The 20,673-nt window shown below is 38.0% G+C and overlaps 2 protein-coding genes across 3 annotated transcripts in view; one reads left to right on the top strand and one right to left on the bottom strand.

Moving 5' to 3' along the window:
* Window positions 1-16,436, top strand: part of kcnq1.1 (potassium voltage-gated channel, KQT-like subfamily, member 1.1) — a 32,871-nt gene extending 16,435 nt beyond the window's left edge. Inside the window, exons 6-17 of one of the 2 annotated variants that reach the window (XM_058628513.1) lie at window positions 1,786-1,926; window positions 4,271-4,381; window positions 5,551-5,646; window positions 5,822-5,938; window positions 6,248-6,386; window positions 9,861-9,917; window positions 11,264-11,393; window positions 13,444-13,519; window positions 14,268-14,362; window positions 14,527-14,573; window positions 14,680-14,741; window positions 15,718-16,436. In XM_058628513.1, the coding sequence (XP_058484496.1) occupies window positions 1,786-1,926; window positions 4,271-4,381; window positions 5,551-5,646; window positions 5,822-5,938; window positions 6,248-6,386; window positions 9,861-9,917; window positions 11,264-11,393; window positions 13,444-13,519; window positions 14,268-14,362; window positions 14,527-14,573; window positions 14,680-14,741; window positions 15,718-15,984 (1,338 nt within the window). In that variant the 3' untranslated portion in view covers window positions 15,985-16,436. The remainder of the gene's footprint in view (window positions 1-1,785; window positions 1,927-4,270; window positions 4,382-5,550; window positions 5,647-5,821; window positions 5,939-6,247; window positions 6,387-9,860; window positions 9,918-11,263; window positions 11,394-13,443; window positions 13,520-14,267; window positions 14,363-14,526; window positions 14,574-14,679; window positions 14,742-15,717) is intronic. The other variant, XM_058628515.1, reaches the window with a different exon arrangement.
* A 2,598-nt stretch (window positions 16,437-19,034) lies between these two features.
* cdkn1ca (cyclin dependent kinase inhibitor 1Ca) lies at window positions 19,035-20,147 on the bottom strand. Its single transcript, XM_058629918.1, has 2 exons — window positions 19,676-20,147; window positions 19,035-19,556 (listed from the first exon to the last, which is right to left on the bottom strand). The coding sequence occupies exons 1-2, from the start codon at window positions 20,088-20,090 to the stop codon at window positions 19,453-19,455; spliced, it is 519 nt and encodes a 172-aa protein (XP_058485901.1). The 5' UTR covers window positions 20,091-20,147; the 3' UTR covers window positions 19,035-19,452.
* Between the last annotated feature and the right edge of the window lie 526 nt (window positions 20,148-20,673).

Below are 20,673 nucleotides of genomic sequence, written 5' to 3'. Positions count from 1 at the left end.
TGTCTGTGTGCCAGTTTGAGTCTGATTCAACATCCTGTATGCAGTACAGTAGTTATTCAACTCCCAACTGTCTGGGATTGTCTGGGCGTTTTAGTCCCACTTTGAGAAATTCAATTTAGTACAATTTCAGTCAGAGTAACATGTCTACATGTATTTTAAAAGCCCAGTCTTAGTCAAACTAACACAATAATTAGATTTTGCCATGTTAACATACTGACAATGAAACTGAACCTCCCCTGAGAAGGTACTGGATATCCACTAGTAAATATCTTTACATGTTATGTTAAAGTCCAGGTAATGTATATGATTTGTTTGAATTATATTTTTTTTTAAATAACTCAACATTAATGTGGTGTATATATATAAACTGATTCATCAGCCTTGGAACCTGCAGTCTAGTTTCTGCCCAGCACCAGAATAATATTTTACCATTTTACAAAGTCCTACTTTGAATTCATATAATGTTTCCTCCATTAACGAACACCTGTGTTTCCCTCAAATAGGACTGCTGCCAACTATTTGAGTGTTTAATTGTCTAATTATGCACTGCACTACAGCTGGTTTTGGATGGGCCTTAATAAGCCACACTGGTCGCACAAATGCACAAATCCTTGTTCATGCTTCTCTCTCTTCCCTTCTTGCACTGCAGTCTTTTTGGCCACAAACTGATAATAATGTATGTTCAGGACCCACACAGTCCCAACAGCCCTCGGGGAAATGTAGTGTGTCCTCTCAGGACTGTCAGTACAGTAGAGGTCAAATTGCTATTATCCAGCTAGACACTGTTGCACTTAGTGTTCCATGGTGATTAACTGACTGTTGTTGTTATGTCAGAATCACAGAACTTAAGTATTTTCTTCGGCCTTTGCCATGGAAGTCAATGCATTTACATTATTTATTATTTCTTTCCAGCATCCTCATGTTATGACAGGATGAATAGTGACTGAGAAGCATTCCACTGCTTGTTGCTTCACAATGTGCTTAGTTGGTCCTCATTTGCAGATGGGAAGCAAATGTCTCCTGAATGCGTTTGCTGGGTCACAGCAGTAGCAATAGCAGCAACACTTCCACTTCTACTAAATCTTTGGTTATGACTTAATGGTGATGTACCTGAATGCATTAAAACATATTATTTCCAAAGAATTATTGCTTGTGAGCAGTGATATTAGATGTAAGTGTAACAGGCTCTCTGCAATTTCCCTGTGGAATTTCACTCCGATCATTATTCAAGACCATGGTCTTTCATTTTGAGAGCATTATTTCTTCATTTCATGTTCAGAATCTGCAATGCCTCAAAACCCTGCACACTGTCTCAACAAGTGCCTGCTTGCATGTAAATGTGCTCTTCCCCTGTTTAAATGTTTGTCTGCACATTTATGAATTGTTTATTTTTGACCCGTTTTTAAAGATTTATGCCACGAGTGGTACCAAACAGGGCCACCAAGTCAGAAAGTATTGAAACAGTGATTAAGGCATTGTTCATTTTTGTTGTGTTGTCTGATTCGTTCATAATAACACAAATGTAGAATGATGTCAGGCTTTGCATTTAATTACAACATCCTTCTACCACAATGATGAGCAGCTACTAAGCTTAAAGCATAGAAGACAGAATACTTACAAAAAGATTAAAATCATCACGTCCACAGCACATGTACATGAATATCCACACCAATATGTCATGTTATTAGCAAACACACAGCCACACTAGATGACACACAATCTCAAGTTATTATTTTGTCCTTTATTTACTCTGCGGTTGTTGTTGTTTTTGCATTTGTGTTTCAGGAGCTGATCACCACCTTATACATTGGCTTCCTGAGCCTGATCTTCTCCTCATACTTTGTCTACCTAGCAGAGAAAGACGCGGTTGATAGCAACGGCTCTATTGAGTTTGGAAACTACGCAGATGCTCTGTGGTGGGGAGTGGTAAGAATGTTTTTATTATGATTATGAAATTAAGTTTGTTTATAATCGCATGACATAAGTTCCAGTAAGAGAATTTGATTCAGCTATTAATATAATTTAATAATAACACTGAATTGACTGCCTTATGTTTCCAAAGAAATTATATTTACTCTAACCTATAGTAGGGAGGACCATCAAGAGCAATCTTTCTCTCTCTGCATATGTAAACTTAAAAACTTAAAACTGTAAAAGCAAGGAAACTTACCAGGGATTCAGCAATAGCACTTGTATCTGATTTATCTACGTTGACTGTGAACAAAATACAACATTAGATACTGTTTCTGCTGTTTATACATTTACAATCCCCTCAAAAAGTTTTCTTTAATTTTGATGTTCACTCAAAACAAATTATAAATATAAGAGAAGAGTTCAATATTTCACCTCTTATTTCCAAGTTTTTACTTTGGGATATGTTCAACAACTTAGAAGATAGCTAAGAAGAATTTTAGGTGAGCAACAGTGTATAATTTATTATATTATTATTTAGTGTCAAGATGTTTTATCAAAGGTTGCAGTCTGCTCTACTTTTGTCTTAAAGTATATCCAAACAGCTGAAATTGTGACACATCCACTTATTACCGCACACCTGCTCAGCTCACTTGAAGATACTTAAAGTGGTATCAGGTGCAGCAGTATCGGAGTAGTATTTCAGCATCGGACCCCATACTGGCATCGGTATCAGTGCATTCCTAAAAGTTATCATTTGCTTCCATGACAGATACAAACAAATATAGACAAGGGCAGTAACATATTGGACAACAGATAAAGAAAGAAAACACAAGTATTCACACTTCTCTGCCTGTCAAAATAGGATTTAAATTGACGGAAAGCTCCTGCACTGCAGACTTTTAAATATGTGAGTTGACAGATTTAAAACGAACTGTTTCTGAGACCAACATAAGTCCAGAGCGGTGCAAAGCTGATCTATAGTTAAAAAGTCCTTTTACATTCCCAGAAAGTTGATCAAGAATGGCTTTGTAGAGTAATAAAATGCACGACCAGTGACTGCTGCTCAACTTTATTACACAGTTAAAAGTGATGTGTTCTCTAAGGCCATCCACATTTATGAGGATAGCATAGCCTGCAACAGATTTAAGCGTTGAGGCAGCTGCATTCCTATTAACTACATTTCCATATTCCATAACAGAAGGACATGTTAATCAAATAAGTTACCTTCTGCACTAAAACAAAAGACTTGACTTTTCATGTCATGAACCAGTATTTATAAAAAGATATTTCTTTGTAATCTTTGAAATATTGTTTTTGTAGCATTGCCATCTTGCCAAAAGGATGGTTTTGCCTAAAACATTGATTTGTTGTAAACCGTATTTGGCAAGTAAAAGGTCAACTATAGACTGTAGTTTCTCTGTGTTGTTGTTATCGTAGGAGTTGTGTCAAAACCCTTGTGCGCATCAAGTGGGCTGCAAATACAATCACCAAATACAACAAGTGTAGGGAAAAAACGATGGAAATTTATTTTCAGACAGTAAGTCACCACCCACTCTGCTTCTCGCAAACTTCAGGGGATATGATATTAAAAGACACATGCAAACACACATACACAGCAGAGTCAATGCAACTTTCCTGAAATCAATTTAAGTTTCCAGCATTGCAAAGTAGGAAAAACCACATATTCTTACTGTCTACAGTATAATTGTATGGAGATGTAAATGGGTCAGAGTTGAGGTTGCATTATTGCATTACAAGGCCTAAATCTCTTTTCTTCAAATAATTTACATGTCAAGAACACTCATCAGTAATAATATGCATATTACTACCCATGGCCTGAGGGATCAGATCACCCTTTTGATGGATTATGAAATTTGAACGACTGCCATGAAATTTCTTACATTGTCCTCCTGAACGGTACCTTCAAGTCTTTGGTGACCAGATTTTTCCTGCAGTGGCGTCACAACATTCAGTCTTGGATGAGAAGGAAACGTCTCAAAAACTGCTGAAAGATTGAGATTACCATGGACTTTGGCTTTGACATTCACACTGTCTTCATTTTTAGGAGGCTGGATGTCATGTTGCCCCATATTTATGTGTATTGTGCTGAAATTTAGCTCCAAGTACAACTGTCCTCATGTGCCTCACACAGCATGGAGGATCTACAAACAAGGTTTACAGGTTTACTGATCAATAAATACTTGAAAGGTCTAAGGATCGACTTTACTGTTGATCATTTGTCCCAATGACAAATATTTTGTAGACAATTCTTGTAACAACCAAACCCAGCAGCCGCTTGTTTTAACATAAACTGCCAGAATAAAGCTTATTTTATCAATTCACTTTTTTTTTAAAGGTGACAGTGACTACCATTGGCTATGGAGACAAAGTGCCACAAACATGGATTGGAAAGACCATTGCGTCCTGTTTCTCAGTCTTTGCCATTTCTTTCTTTGCTCTGCCCGCAGTAAGTAGAAAGAAACATCACTGAACTGCAACATGGTCGACTTCAGGCTGAGGCTCTTACATCTGCTCACAGTGTTGTGTGTTGTGTTCATAATAATAAATAATCAATCCTTTTCTAAAGTTTTCAGCATAGTAATAGCTGTTCCCAACATTGCGTGAGCATGGTTCATGTAGGTTGCCAGATTTGACAAATTACATCAGAATCAGAATACTTTTATTATCCCGAAGGAAATTGTTTTGTTACAGTTGCTCCATATCAGACTCAGTAAGTACCAGAAAAAAAGAGCACACAAGTTAAAATTTAAAAAATTTAAAAAATAAAAAAAAAAGAATCAAGATTAAAATTAAATAAAAATAGCACAAAGCATAAAAAAACATGAATAGGATACTGTACTTAAACCTGGTATTACACAGTGTTCATGCACAGACACATACACCACCGTCTGTTTTATTTATTTATTTATTTATTTATTATAAACGTTAAACCTATTTGGTTAATTTTAAAATTTCAGCAACAGGAAGAGACCTGGGTTCCCCACCCGGTCGGAACAGGGCCTTTCTGCATGGGGTTTGCATGTTCTCCCTGTGTGTGTGTGTGTGTGGGTTTCCTCCCACAGTCCAAAAACAGGCAGATTTGGGGATTAGGCAAATTAGACAGCCTACATTGACCGACAAATATCTGCTGAGAAAAAGGTCTATTACACCATATGTATTAAAGACATGCTTATGATTCCAATCCAAATGCCAGTGATCACAGAAATAAAAAAATATATATATTATATCCTTATAACTTGAGATATGGACAAGATTAACAGTAATAACAGTAAATGATTAACAGTTTAAAATGTGAAGCAATGTACTTTTGTTCTGTATTCATAACAGAGTGTATTTAACATGAAGCTTAGACAATTGTCAATTAGTGATGATTCAGAAAAGCAAGACACCACTTTACATTTCAATGTTGTTGAACACTGTATATGTTTTGTAAAGTAATTAACATCTCATTAAACTTCTGTGACTAGGCAAATGTTTCAACATGAAGGAGCACATTATTCCTCAGTTCGTTTTGGTTAACTGTGTGTGTATTTTTGTCTTTCCGATCATGCTGCCACCTGAGCATCGTTAAATCTGAATTAATGAGCAGAAAATGTGCTGTGCTGCTTCACTTAGGGAATCCTGGGCTCAGGCTTCGCCTTGAAAGTGCAGCAGAAGCAAAGACAGAAACACTTCAATAGACAGATCCCTGCAGCTGCCTGTCTCATTCAGGTATTCAACCAAAAAAAAATACAAAAAATATAGAATACAGCATGGGTACAGAACAGTTATTGAGATCCATCATTTTACAGTATGTAACCTGTGTCTTCTGTCTTGCATGGCAGATGTGTTGGCATGAAATTTGTCCTTTCCAACTAAGACATTTTCTATTCTTCTGCCCCCTCAGACATCATGGCGATGTTGTGCAATTGAGAACTATGAGTCGGCTACATTCAAGATGTTTTTGAGGAAAAGATCCAACATCCCTGCATCTACTTTGTCCACCCCCAAGACTAAAAAATCGGTTTGTGATAACTGAGCTGATTCCCTTTTTTATTCTACCCTCATTGAAATAAGTCAAAAGGTCAATGTTTTACAGTCCACTCACATATCAGCACAGTACTGTATATGCTGCCAGTGTTGGTGTAAATAATATGTTGAAAAAAATGGGGAAAAAAAAATACTATTGACCATTATTTACAAGATTATTTAACATTTTGTTTTCAACACAAGGTGAACATAGTTGTTCAGATGTCAAACAAACAGCCTCAGTATGTTCCTCCACAGAAACAGATATTTCCTGTGAGCTGAGATGTTTGCATTTCTTGGGCAGGTGAAGATAAGGAGGAAGATGAAGAGCTCTGACAAGGACAACGGTCTGACTTCTCCCACAGTTCCCAGCATCACCTTTGACTCTGTGTTTGACAGTGGGAAGGAGCTCAGTTCAGATGTTTACAGCACTGTGGGAACAGGTACTGCAAAACTTTACAGTATGTTTTACATAAAACTTTTTTTTATTGCAAAGCATATACTTGTATAACAGCAGACTTCTCCACTGCAGGGCCCAAAAATCCAAAGGGTCTCTTCATGTAAAATATAACACAAACCGTGACTTGTGTTACGCTAAAAAGGAGTAGTGAGGACAGTGTGTATCTCAGTTCCTTTAATTAGTTTGGCAACAGCGCCGTGATTTGGACTCACTTTGCTTGTAAGGAGCTCCTTCTGGGCTGGTGGACAAGAAGGAATCTGGTTTTCTGCTGATACAAATATATTGAGCACTCACTTTTTCTGTATACTCACTATTGGGTTCCTTGTCATCATTTGGGCTCACTATGACACCGTTTTAGCACGAACTCTCACTGTGTCACTGGTGATGCACATAAGCAGAGAGAGAGAAATGACTACTGCAGCACAGGCAGCAAACCACACATTCAGCAATGATACAATAAAAAGAAAAAAGATGTTTAATATTAACTTCAGTTGTAGGATTGGAGCCACAGGAGGGGCGACAACATGAAGTCTAAACATTAAAGATGGATGAGCACACTGCAGCAATAAAACATGAGTTTGCATTTGTGTGTGTAAACTCCAGTAGTGCTCTGCTGAATCCACAAAAGTCAACACACAACATGTTGTGTGTTGTTGGCTCAATAATAAAGAGCTGAGAATGATGTAAAGAGGATATTTGAATCTTAAATAATGTAATGTGTTGTAAAATGAACTTTTAAAGGCTCAAGATTTAACGTTAGTTTTTGAAACTCATGAAAATTCATGAAGGCAGCTCTCAGTCACACTGGTGTCCACACATGTGTGTCATGCGTTATCTATTTTTCTCTGAATGGAAACAAAATGTACAAATCACGTACTATATACATGGGTTTTCTCCAGGTTCTCCAGAGGCAAATTAGACTAATTGGACACTCTAAATTAACCATAGAGGTGAATGTGAGAATGGATGCTTGTCTGTCTCTGTGTCCCTGTGATGGACTGGCGACCTGTCCAGGGTGTACCCCACCTTTTGCCCTATGTCAGCTGGGATATGCCCTCGTGTGGAGGATGAATGGGTAGAATATGAATGTGTACTATTGAAGAAGACCTGCAAACTAGCAATTGAGAACTTCACAGTTTTTTCATTTGCTACCAGGCTTTGGCCAGTACTGACGCTACTTTTTCAGCTACAGTTCATCTCACTTCCAAAACTCCTTTTCACCAACAAAACACATTTACATATCTTAGAATAAGCTCATTCATCCAACACTGGCAACAGCTCTCATTCAGGGAGTAAACACTGTCACTCTGAGCACACTGAACTACAATATACTGACAACAAAGAGTTTTACATAAAAGACATTTTATTGAAGTTTGACTGATATTTCCCAGATAAACTTGTATTTTATTATAGAAAAATGTGTTAGCATTTGAATGTGCAGTAACTGTGGTTACAATTAATGAATTTTGAGTGAAAGCAATGAAAAGTGATTCACAGTTTGCTTCACATAGAATTATGTTTGGCTGTGAAGGGTTTTGACTATGTGCTTGTTAGCTATTGAAAAAGATAAAATGGAAGATAAAAGTAGGCTGATTTCCCCATAGACCGCATAGACCAATGTGAAACCTAGCATCCATTAGGCTTCACTTTTCAAAGTCCATTTTAATGTCTATGGTTTGTGACCATGAAACATGTTGGAATAGGGACCAACAGATAAACCACATGATTTTATGCTTTTGTGTAGGAAATGTTGACTGTCAGTTGGACAAATGATCCATGACATCAGAACTATTTAAACTGTTTGGAGAAAAGCTTAACTGACATTTGTCGTGTATATCTGTGTATAATTTTTCATATTTCCCACTCGCCATTTTGTGTCCCTTATTCAGGGCTTCACATTCATTTGTAAAGCTTTTTGAAAAGATTCATGTGAATAAAATAAAAACACTATCACTATTATGCCGCACAGAGGGCATTAATGGATACTCTGTTCAAAGCAGATGAATGACATGATGTACTTGAACACAGACTGTTGCAAAATGAGACAAATATGAATGCTTTCATTGTGCACAAACAACATAACCACCTAATTTGAGCATATACCCTTCGTTGGAGTTTACAGCCATGTACTACTAATCCACACGTGTATAACCTGAAAAGCTGACGAGCTCCATGAATGCCGTGCAGTGGTTTTGCTTTGCACTTGCTCATCATCAGCAGCCACATGTACTGTCATTTGCCCACACACGTGCATGTCTGATCACGTTCAATGAAAATTGAGGTTTTTGAGGTGAAAACATGAGTTTTTTCCGTTGGTTCAACATGTTCCATAGACATAAAACTGGACTTTGAAAAGTGAAGCCTATAGGATTCTAGGTTTCACATTGGTCTATGCGGTCCATGGGGAAATCAGCCTACTTTTCATTTTTTGTATAACATCAGTAAACATTTGGCTGAGGGGTTACATTGTTTTTCTAAAGCTAACTGTCAAAGCTATTCACAGCAAAACAGAATTCTATGTGAATCACTTTTCATTGCTTTCGTTCAAAATTCATTCATTGACCACAGTTACTGCACATTCAAATGCTAACACACTTTTCTATAATAAAATCTGAGAAATATTATTCAAACTTCAATAAAATGTATTTTATGGAAAACTCTCTGTTGAGTGACAGTGTTTGCTTCCTGAATGAGAGCTGACGAATGAGCTTATTTTAAGATTTGTAAATGTGTCTTCTTATTTGAAGCTAAATAGATTCTCCATGTTGTAGCTGTGCACATCTAACATCCCCATCACACTGCTTTCAACTATGAATCATTGAACTAGATTCCCACATTGCAGTGTCAACTAACATTAAGTTCTGAAATTATTTTAATAAAAATATAACCCGAGCCTTTGAAATTCAGTCACATAAATGTAAGAATCTAGGTTTCACATTAATGATATTTTGACTCAGAGCTTACCAATAGATCATTAGACTGCACAGAAACTGTAGATCAAGTCAGTTACATGAAGGGTCCTGTTACTGCAGATTTGGTGATTTAGATTAAGATTAGGTTTAAACATTAAGTATCTTAAGATCTACATAAAAGCAAAGATTATCAGACACCAGCAATTAAATTAACTTGATGAACTCTTGATGAACTCTTTTATCTTAGCCCCTCACTTTTGTCTGTATCTAAAGTGCCCATATATCTTTGCTTGTGTCTCTTTGCTGTCTGGTCCAGCAGGATCCCACTCTCTGGGAGGATGTGGTGAGCTGCTGTTAGTGTCCATGTCCTGCACATGTCCTCATAGCAAACTCTCCATCTCCTGTCTTACTCTCAACTATAAATGTACCTGTAGACTCACTTTTGGCCTTGACAGTCACTAATTCACTAAATAAACTTACAGTTGTTATTATGCACACTATTGATGTCATCATCGTTGCTGTGTTTCTCTTCATGTGTGCTTCAGATCACCAGCAGTCTTGGACGTCTCTATCTTCCCTTCAGTTCAGCTCTCCTCCTCCAGGTAACCTCCATGCTCTTGTCTTCCTCCCCAGAGGGAGAGAGCAGGCTGACTGGGTCAGGTGAAGAGCAAACTTTAAAGTTTCAAGGACTGGAGTGCTGGTACTTGGAGTAGAAATGTTCAAGATGGTATTTGTCATAGAACGAATGTTTTTATAATAGTTACTTGAGTTTAAAGCTGTTGCTAAACAACAATTCCTCCTTAGATCCATATGTGTGGTGGAGCATGAAATTGATAGATAAGTTCTTCAATCAGTTAACCTGTCAGCACACGTAATAAAACTGATAATACAGTAAATATAAACTGTGTAAACAGCACTTTTCAAAGTAGAGTTCCAAAGTGATTCACATAGATAAAACTGAATTTAATGAGACTGAATTAAAGGTCAAGGAATAATTCTAAAGAATAATACAATAAAACATGAAAAACAATGAGAATCATATAACAGAAAACACAAAAGAATATGTTTTTACAAAAGTGATTTAATAGATTCAGCATCTCACATCTGTCCATTTAAGGTTGTTCTGCTCTACCTTCAAAACAGTGTATCTGCAGTTTCAATTATCAATGCAGATATATGAACATTTGCAGGTATGTTTAGTGTGTAACGACGGAATTGAAAAGGTCAAAATTTGAATGCTAATAGTATCTTATTCTTTTTTTTTTTATTATTTGAAAATGACACTCAAATCTGACTATGGCATGTCTAAGACTTGGCTGTTTCCAGTCAAATGTGTGTTAGTTTTTTCTTTTCTCAAAATGAAATGCTCAGGTTTCCCAGAAGAAGAAAAGAACATATAGCAAATAAAGCCAATAATCCTTTGCTCAAAAATCCATGCCTTTTATATCGACATGTGTGATTCAAGAACTTGATAGTATTACCCTTCTTCATCACTGGCCAGATAACTGTGGCTGTGAACTCAGATGTGTTTTCCTATCTGAAAGTGATATGTCATAAACCAAATCTGAGCCATGGACGGACACAATTACTGGTCACTCAAGGTCACAGAGCTCCCACAGTGAGGAAGCCATCAAATCAGTGGGGATTTTCAGAAGCCATTCTTAATGCATTTTAGACTTTTATTGTGCCTGTGATTTGTATGTCCCCATGCTAATAATAAATAAGCTTATTTGTGTTTGTATGTGTGTGTGTGTGTGAGTTCCATGTATGACTCATGTTGTGGGGACCTACATCTGTTTACACAGTCACATTATGGGGGCTTGCCTTCCTGAGGAAGACAAAAAGCAAGTTCCCATTGTCTGTGTAATTTCTTCTGCAGTCATGTAAACCAGACTCTCTCTCTTTGTGTGTGTGTGTGTGTGTGTGTGTGTGTGTGTGTGAACATCAGTAAAAAGAAACCCCGGCCTTTTGGATGTCCAGTCCCCTGACCCCCTCCAGAGGAATTGTAGCTTTGCAGACGACCTGGAACTGGAGTCAGAACGAGACAGTGAGCTGACCCCTGTCACCTCTGTGTCACAGTGAGTTCACTGCACCTCTGCCATCTCTGCTCATATGTGACTTTACGGAGTGTGTTAGAGAATGTAAGAATTTTTAATTCACCTTTGTTATGTGCAAAACCCCAGAATGCTCCTAATGATTATCTATCAGTGAAGAAAACACTTGTAGAGACATTTGCACAATGAGAGAATGACAATAATATGAAGAGAATGACTGTTGAGTAGCTGCAGTGTAATGTATGGGTACAGTAGTGAAACAAATGGAGTAGTAGTTTCGCCCCATGGGACTATCTTTCTGTGGGTTAATGATGCAGAGTAGGAACTGCATGCAGCAGCATTGTTGGCAAAGATCACTCTGTGCTCTGCTTGCTCCAAAATATGCAACCAGCTGTTCTCACAGAGCAAAACCACAATGAATCCTATGCTAAATCGAGCCATTATGTGTTACCACTGCAGTTGTTATCCATACCAAGAGAATACAACATTTAAGGAGCCTGAAAAATGTGCTGCCAAAGACAAGGCTTCTGAAAAGTCATCATACCATGTAGTTTAATCAAAGAAGTCACTCAAACTATCAAAGAGCCACTTTAGTAGCAACAGCAAAGGTTTTACTGATCACATTAACACGAGCTTTGTTCAGTTCTTGTATTCAGGGCAATGTGACAGTGAACCAGCATACACAATGCACCTAAATGCACCTAAATGCACCTAAATGCACCTCAAACTGAAGAAGCTAAATGGCATCATTAAGGTAATTATTCTCCTGTGATGTTTCAGAGTAGCTGCTCGTGCAAATGGCCCAAACACACAGCTGTGTGTATCTCATGTTCAAATCCTCATGTCCAGTGAATTCCTCTTAAGATCTATTCATATAGGAAATCTGAATTCCAGTTCAGCAACACTGACAACTACGTGTAAATGAAATCAGCCATTTAGATAAGTTTCAAGTTTTGTGAACGTAGTTTATGGAAATCACTAACATAAGAGTAATTACACTGAACTTAATGACCTCATGAGTCTTGTTGCCATCATGAAGATGCCAGTCCAGTGGCCTAAGGAAGGTAACATGAAAACTATCCCTCTGTATTTTACTGTAATTGTCTTTTAGCTAATGCTTTATTGTCAAAATCATTGGAATCCCTGACAGAAATTGACTAACCTTATTTTAAAATGATTACAGCTTTAAGGTAGGGTTGGCTTTAAACATTTTCTCATACTGTGTTAGAAGTAAGTACATTTCTCCTTCCAAACATCACTTTTAGTGGAATTGAACAACTGTCATAAGAGTTTAAAGAATGAACCTGTGTCCCTCTATTTGCCACTCTGTCTATTTCTGGTTTTATCACCACCACATAAACACATGCATCACATTCTGGGTGGAAAATGGATTTCTGTAATAGCTCGCTGAGCACATTATTGATATTTCATGATGAATGCTCTGAAAGGTGCTTTTAAAAAACAGCCACTTGCATTGCTTGTGAAAAGTTTATTGTGAGACATCTCTAATTCACCCAACAAGATATGATAAAGACCTCACTGCCCACTGCAACACACACACACACACACACACACACCCATGTATACCACACGTACTACTTAGTCATTGCTTTATCCGTGGTGATTAATATATCCTCAAACATTCATCCAATATAACAGAAGCTAAATGTCCCACAGTCTCTCTGAGCTTTCTGTTAATGATTTTCAGAGAAATGCACAGACCCCTAAAATCGATCCACTCTCCTTTGTCAAATTCAAAGGCAGACCAGTCATCAGGGACTGACTTTTGACAATAACTGAATAGCAACCGTGAAGCTGCGCTGCACTGAATAATTACCCTAAATTGATATTCGTTAAATATAAATGCCATGTCAACCTCTCCATCTTTACTTTATTGCTTCACAGCAGTGCCTCTTTCATAAAGGAATAATAAAGCAGGGTTCTAAAGCCATATGATTTCTGACACTTGTGTTTTTTAAAAATCAATTTCCACCACAATCTCAATTTCATTACATTTCCTCAGGAGAAATTCCAAGGTCTTATGAACACATTGCTTTGAAACTCTTTCACACAGATTGACAGAGTCGCATCGCAAAGCCATCAGGGTGATACAGAGAATGCGCTACCTTGTGGCCAAGAGAAATTTCCAGGTAAATATGAAACTGTTTTATAACCAATGTCTGTCATTATTTTGCTGTAAATATAAAAAACAGCCCTTGAAATAAATGTATACTGTAAGGACTGAACCATTAACCTTGTATGTAGTTTTCTTGACCTGAAAACAGTTTATTAAAACAACACAATGTGTTGAGTTGTTTCTAAAAGACACACTGAGCTGCAGAGAATTAGAAGTGAGCATAATATTCAGCCTGAGCTGAACTTCGGTCAGGTTTGTTATGATATAGCAGTAGCAGCAGTAGTAGTAGTAGTAGTAGTAGTAATAGTAGTAACAGTGTTTGAAGTACAGAGTTCACAAATGAGCTGTTCAGCAGCAGCAGCAGCAGCAGCGTTATGAAGCAAAGCAAAGCCAACATCTTTTTTGCAGCAGTCTTCATAAAGCTTCATACACAGTTTGTCCTCTTTCACTTGCACGTCAGATACTTATGTTCTCAATTGTCTTATTTTGGCCACAAACCAAAATGATTAGATTCTAATGATTTCTTTGTTATTATGGAGCAAAGAAACCAGAAAGTATTCACATTTAAGGAGGAATTATCAAAAAAGTTGCCAATTAGATTAGTAATTGATTAAGTGAATAATCGTTGCAGCCCTCCTGACAAAACCACAACCAACAAGATTATTATCCCAAAAAAGTCTATTCACACTGTGGTTTGGTTTTAAAATGTATCACCTTAGCTATCAAAATAAATCAATCATCATCTTACTTTTCTGTCGTAGCAAGCACGTAAGCCGTATGATGTGCGAGATGTGATCGAGCAATACTCTCAGGGTCACCTCAACCTCATGGTGCGAATCAAGGAGCTGCAGAGAAGGTAACCAAACTCCTTAACTAACATGTGCTTCCATTGATTTAGCTCTCCTGAGTGAATAGATTGATAAATGGTGTGTGACTTGTTTTGTTGTTGACCAAAAAGCAGTGAATACAGTATAAATGTGTATTCTTTCTGACTTAAGCCTCCCATTGTTTGTCTCTCAGACTGGACCAGTCTTTAGGGAAGATAACTTTGTTCCAGACAGGCTCGGGTAATGAATCACTCCACTGTCCTATTAAGAATATGTTACGGTAACTGTGCAACTAACCACAGTCTTAAATTCTGCTGTCCTATCTGACTATTGCTTCCCTCTGAAGACAGAACCAGAGACAAAGGCAACAACTCCATTGGCTCCAGACTCAACAGGATGGAGGATAAGGTGGGATTTGTGCCATTACTCATACAGTGGGAGACTAAAGTAGTATTCCCTTGTCTTGTACAGTTACTGCATTTGTGAAGGAGTAGCACCGCCTCGTTTGTCTTGTGTTTATAGGACATGCTCCTCTCAGGAGGATGTTAACATTACAGTGGCATGTTTCACTTCTCAAGATAAAGAAACTGAGAACAGTTTTTGGATCATGAAACAAATTCTATCATAATTGGTTTTAGATCTTGTAGCTTCTGTAATTGTTGATCCAATTATAAAACAATGTAATAGCTTGTTCCACTTCTGCAGCACAAAAACAGGAACGTTAGGATTGTTTTTTCTTGTCGACACAATAAAATAATAAATCAAAATAAAAGCAGTAAATCAAAACCTATCCCAACTCACAAATTCAATTATTTTGGTGAAAAATGAATCACTGCTTTTTTAATTTAAAAAGTACATTAGTAAAGTAATTATATTGGGCTATTTATAGGGTACTCATTGAAATACTTGTAAATTAAAAATAAAAATCCTTTTACCCTTTTGTTACATTTTTTCATTACAAAATTCAAATTTTTATTTTCATAATAGGTCCATAAAGGTACCATATATGGTTCATTGCCTGTCTGTGGTAAAACAAATCCAAATAGCATATGTAAAAATGTACAAGAAAACCCAAATAAAGTGAAAGGAACATTATTTTAGAACATTAAGAGAACATTTTTGGAGAACAAATTTGTTTCCTGGTCCTCAGGGACCTCAGTTCTGCATCTTTTGACTGTATGACTGTACATTTTGCAGTCTGAAGTGCACTGAAGTTTTCAGGGTTGCAGGTCTCCACTGATTGGTCAAATTTCATGATGACATCACTTTCTGTGATGTAGCTGGATCTCTGCTGATTTGACCAAATATAGTTAAATAATTAATGTTGTACATATTGTGATGATCCAATGTTTGAGTACATTTGGATTGATCTCACCTTCAACAGATAACGCACATGGAGCGGACACTGAGCCACATTGCAGAGTCCCTTACCTTCCTGCTGGACCAGAGAGATGTTGCAGGAGGCGAAGGTGGAGGCAAGCAGAGGCCACGGCTCAGCCGGACCTGTAATGTCCTCCTGAGCCAGGACAGCCTGCCAAGCTATGACCAGCTGTCTTCATCACCTTCGTCCCTCTCTTCCAACACAGCCAGCACAGCGGCCTGCAACAACCCGACCCTCAGTACTGTTGCCAGTCAGGATGAGAACTGCTGAAACCTGAAGACCACATCCACATCTTCCTCTTTCTCCATACATGCGTCAATCACATGTAGCAGCTGCTGCTCTGCTAAATAGTGGCATGATGTGTATGTGACATATATCATGTAACAAACATGAAACATGCAAAGAAACGATCTCACTCTTAGATTTTCTGTTTAAATGTTGTACTTGAAAGGCATTCAGGTTAATTCCAAAGACACTGCTACGACCACAGCGTCATGTTAAATCACAATACATGACGCCTTGGTCATCATCTTATTCATTTTAAAATGTACGTTTTACAAGTTTTAATTATATTACATTCATCGTAGGGAAGAGAGGCCTTACACGTCACTTGAAAGGTTTCAGTTTAATCAAATGCTGTTTTCACGATAGTTTTACTTCACTTTTTGGTGACTGTAGAGAGATATTCTTCTGTAGCAATAAAATGTTATTATTATGAGGTTTTTATGTGTCGTGTCCAGAGCTTTGAAGGGACTATCTGACCAAACCAAATGGAATGCAGTGAAATGTAAGTGTTTTTCTCCTTTAGTCAGAGTTGGTACCATCTTCATACTGAAAAACAGGATACTTTTACATCTATTTTCAAAGACAGGTGCCTAGGATAGCGGTGACAGGACAGCAAACAAAAGAAGTCGCACACTGTTGACAAATGTATTGGTGCAACAGTTCTGTAGTAGACCTTCATCAGGCAAATGGTTTTTAGAGGTCCGTGTCCATCTTAAGTAAGAGTGGCTGTGACATGTGACCAATTGCCACTTTGAAATTATCCATTATGTTAACATGCTCATCGATTAAAATCAAAGTTTTTATCACCCTCAATCATAAATTTTAATAGGAAAGAAACTATACAGTGCAACAATGCAGAAAAAAATGTTTATATTAAAAATAGGACCGCCCCCTTTGGTCATCAGTCAATAAATGCTCCCTTTCATTGTGTTGAGGTGGGGGTGGTCGTCACTGACTTTTGGAAATGTCCGAAAGAATGGTTTATACCATGTTCTTTACACACGTAACCTTTGGGCAGCAGATGGTGACCTTTCCCCCGTCAGCCAGCCTGTGGGGTTCCTACGAATTCCTACACACAAGTGGTCAAGAGAAGAAAAGGCCCAAATGACCATCTGCTCTGGTGTCCACAACAATGGGCCCAACCACCTTAAGTGTGCTGCGGGTGTTTGGCCTTTGTGCTGACCAAGAGCTGGGTGAGGGGAGCGTTCCTTTAGTGAAGGTGCAGAGGCTTTAAAAGTGTTCGTTCTCTGCAGGAGGAAGTCAGTTTTTCGAGTCTTACAGTCATTCCCGACCCTCAAAAATAAAGTTGAATAGTTACATTGTAAGAAAGCAAATATATAATCAGTGTCTTAAAATGCTCTTTGCTGAAATGCACTAAGATATAAATGTGATTTGATTGGTTTCACTTTAATCCATCAAACCTTTACATACATATAGGAATCTATGTATGTGATAAAAGAAACTCATATCATACATCAGAGCATGCAGGTTTTATTTTCAGTATATTTTAGAGCAGCATTATAACAGTAAAATTAATTGACATAATTCCTGCACTGATCGTAGTGAATGGCAGCTTCATTCAGTTATCATATACTGAGCAGCTTCATCTTTAGGAGAGTTTAATTAGGTTGTTGGTTGGCTAAAATGGGAACCCATGGGACCCATTAGATATTGATTATTGATTTCTTCACTTGAAGAAACGTAGAGATAATCACTGAAACAGTGTCGAATCATCTGTTGTCATTTCGTAAGTGTCCTTGACGCTGCAGACTTGTAAAAATGTGTGCAATCGTTCTATTACACTCATATGTAAATATGAACACAGGTCCCATTGCATCGGTGGCAGACAAGCAAACATGGGGGTGAAACTAAACTAGGCACATGTCAGTGATAATGGCTGCTTTGACTATGAAAAGGGACAATGGGAATAAGAGAAAAGTTGAGGGAAGACCAGAGGGGGGTCGAGCAGCTCCAAAGGACTGATTTGCAGATGAAATGGATGGCACACTCTGCTTTGTGGCCATTGTTGTGCTCTTTGGCCAGATGGCCACTTAAAATCTTTCAGAGTTGAAACCCCCATATTGAGGGAGTGCATACACTGCATTGGGATTTGAGCCTACTAATGGGCTAATTTGGCAGTTATATCTTATAGTGACTGGTATAAATTGAAGTCTGACAGTATAGTCCTAGGGCCTGTGATGATGAAGCACCTCATAAAACATCTTGTCTCATAATATTTCCTAGAAAATGCAATTACATTAAAATGTTTTTTCTTCTTGTTGGACTGCCAAACTTGCAAATTAAATTGATCTTTGCGTGGATTTCAGAGGGACACTTACACTTTATTAATGTACTCATCTGTGTGGTTGTCGCATAGTCAGCATAAAACTGAAGATGCACTTCCTCACAGGACTGCAGTCATATTGAAAATAATGGAAATCTTTTCACTAATGGGTACTTATAAATCTCAGATCGGGTTTCTTTTTCTTTCTTTCTTTCTTTCTTTTTTTTTTTCCTGGAAACTGTAGTAAAAACTAGGAAATAAAGGAAATAGGCAAGTGGATGGGTGAGCACCTGGGATTAAAAAAATAATTCTGTTCAGTGTCATTTTTCTGCTTCTGTCCAAAGAGACGTCTCACAAATGGTCTGTATTTAAATAGCACTTTTCTAGTATTGATAACCACTCAAAGCTGCTCCACACTGCAGTCTTGCCATTCACCCATTCACTCACACTTTCATCTAAGTGCAGCATATTCGCTATCACATCTTTCATACCCATTCACATGCTGTCAGCACAATGTGGGACTAGGTCTCTTGCCCAAGTACACATTGGCATGTAGACTGGGGGGAATCAAACCCACTACCTTTTATGTTGAAAGACAACTTGCTCTACCGAACCAAACTGAACTGAACTTATTTAGCATGGAGTGGAATTCAATTAATGTTTAGTGTTCTGGATATTGGAAAGTTTTTGGAGGTTAAAAAATGAAAGTGAATCATATGTTGGCACGCTAATGATTCCCATGAGACAAGAATACTGTTAAACAGTTTATTTATTATAATATTTGATGGTATTTACAAGTGTTCTGTTCTGTATTACTGGACAAAATAGTGGTTTTTTTATATTGTACACAGACGCAGCTCAGTACATAACAAATTCACCATCAAAGAGATGAAAAAAAAACAGTGTCACTGTTCTTGCTGACTAAACAAAAATACTGATGAAAATGACAAAGACAAACACCTTGATAAGTTAAACATATCCATCTGAGAAAAATAAACATTAAATAAAAAAGTGTCCATAATTAAAATAAATAACACCAAATTGTAGAATTTCAGGTCAGCAACAAATAATAAGGAAAATACATAGTCAGAAGATTAAATCTTAAAGATAAGTCCATGAATATACTGCATATATAAATATAAATATTGTTGTTGTTTTTAGTAGCATGTTCATCTTATAGTTTTGCACAGAGCTGCTTCACTGGAACTTGTGTGAAGAGGTTTCATGGGGATGCTTTTGTTGTCCGTCGTCCTTCTCCTCTTAGCAAAGAAATCTGCCAAAAACAAAACAAAACAAAAACTGTAAGTTACACTATTCTCGCATAATAAACACAGTTTTGTAGGAATACACATTATATTAATAACTTATATTGCATCTTAACTTGTTCTTTACCTGTGATTCGTGCGTTGCTTCTGGTTTTGGAGAGCGACCTTTTCCTGCGGACGGGCGTCACTTCTGCGGGACACTTGTTGGAGATGCGGGGACAGTTCTCCTGATCTGTCCCCGCGCCTTCCTCACACTCGCTCAGCCTGCCATTATCACCACCGTCATCCTCAGTCAAGGCGGGGATAGAGTCCCGCGGCTGTGCGGGCTCCTGGTACAAAGCAGCCGCGCAGTCTGCGGGGATTTCCTCCCACGTAAACCTGCCGGGCAGCGGCGTGTCAGTGTGGAAGTTGAAGTTCCAGCGGCGGCTGTCCTGCTCAGTCATCTCCCTCAGCTTCTGCTTCAGGTCCCGGCGCAGTTGGTCGTGGTCTACCGGGCCAAACAGACTCCTGCAAACCGACTCTCTTCGCGTGATGGGATTCATGCTTGAGACTGTTTCTGATAGATCTTCCTAGATGCTGGTAAGGATGTGGATGTGGATGTTGTAGTTGTATGTCCCTCTGTCCTCCTGATCCTGCTCTGCTCGTCCCGCAGCTGCAGGCGGTTTAAAAGCGGCGGGGCACGCGCTGTTGTGTTGGTACACAATGAGCAGACACCGCTGATTGGCTGCAGCTTTCTGAAGTGGCGGAAGAGGGAGGGGTGAAACTACACGGACACCATCAATAAAAAACAATAGTTTTTGCAGACCATAAACCTAATCCTATAGGGGTGTGCGATACCGTAAAGTATCGACCCGATAGCGGCCAGTATCATTGATACCGATATGATACAGATAGTTTTGACTCATCAAAATTTCAGGGTCATCATTGGGGATGAATTCACAAGAATCCACCCCACATGCATACACTGAGGCAGTCTTTTTTGTTAATGTAACACAAAAGTAGTGTAACAAGTGACTTTATTCAGAGAGTAATATTGTATTGTCTGAATGCAGATAGTAAAGTAATCAAAGTAGTACATTTTGTCAGACTCAATTCATTATTTTAATATATGAACATGGTTTACAG

The sequence above is a fragment of the Solea solea genome, chromosome 5 (assembly GCF_958295425.1).
Source record: "Solea solea chromosome 5, fSolSol10.1, whole genome shotgun sequence".
Classification (NCBI taxonomy): Eukaryota; Metazoa; Chordata; class Actinopteri; order Pleuronectiformes; family Soleidae; genus Solea; species Solea solea.
Note: the sequence above shows the minus strand (reverse complement) of the source record. Positions and strands in the feature narration are given on the sequence as shown.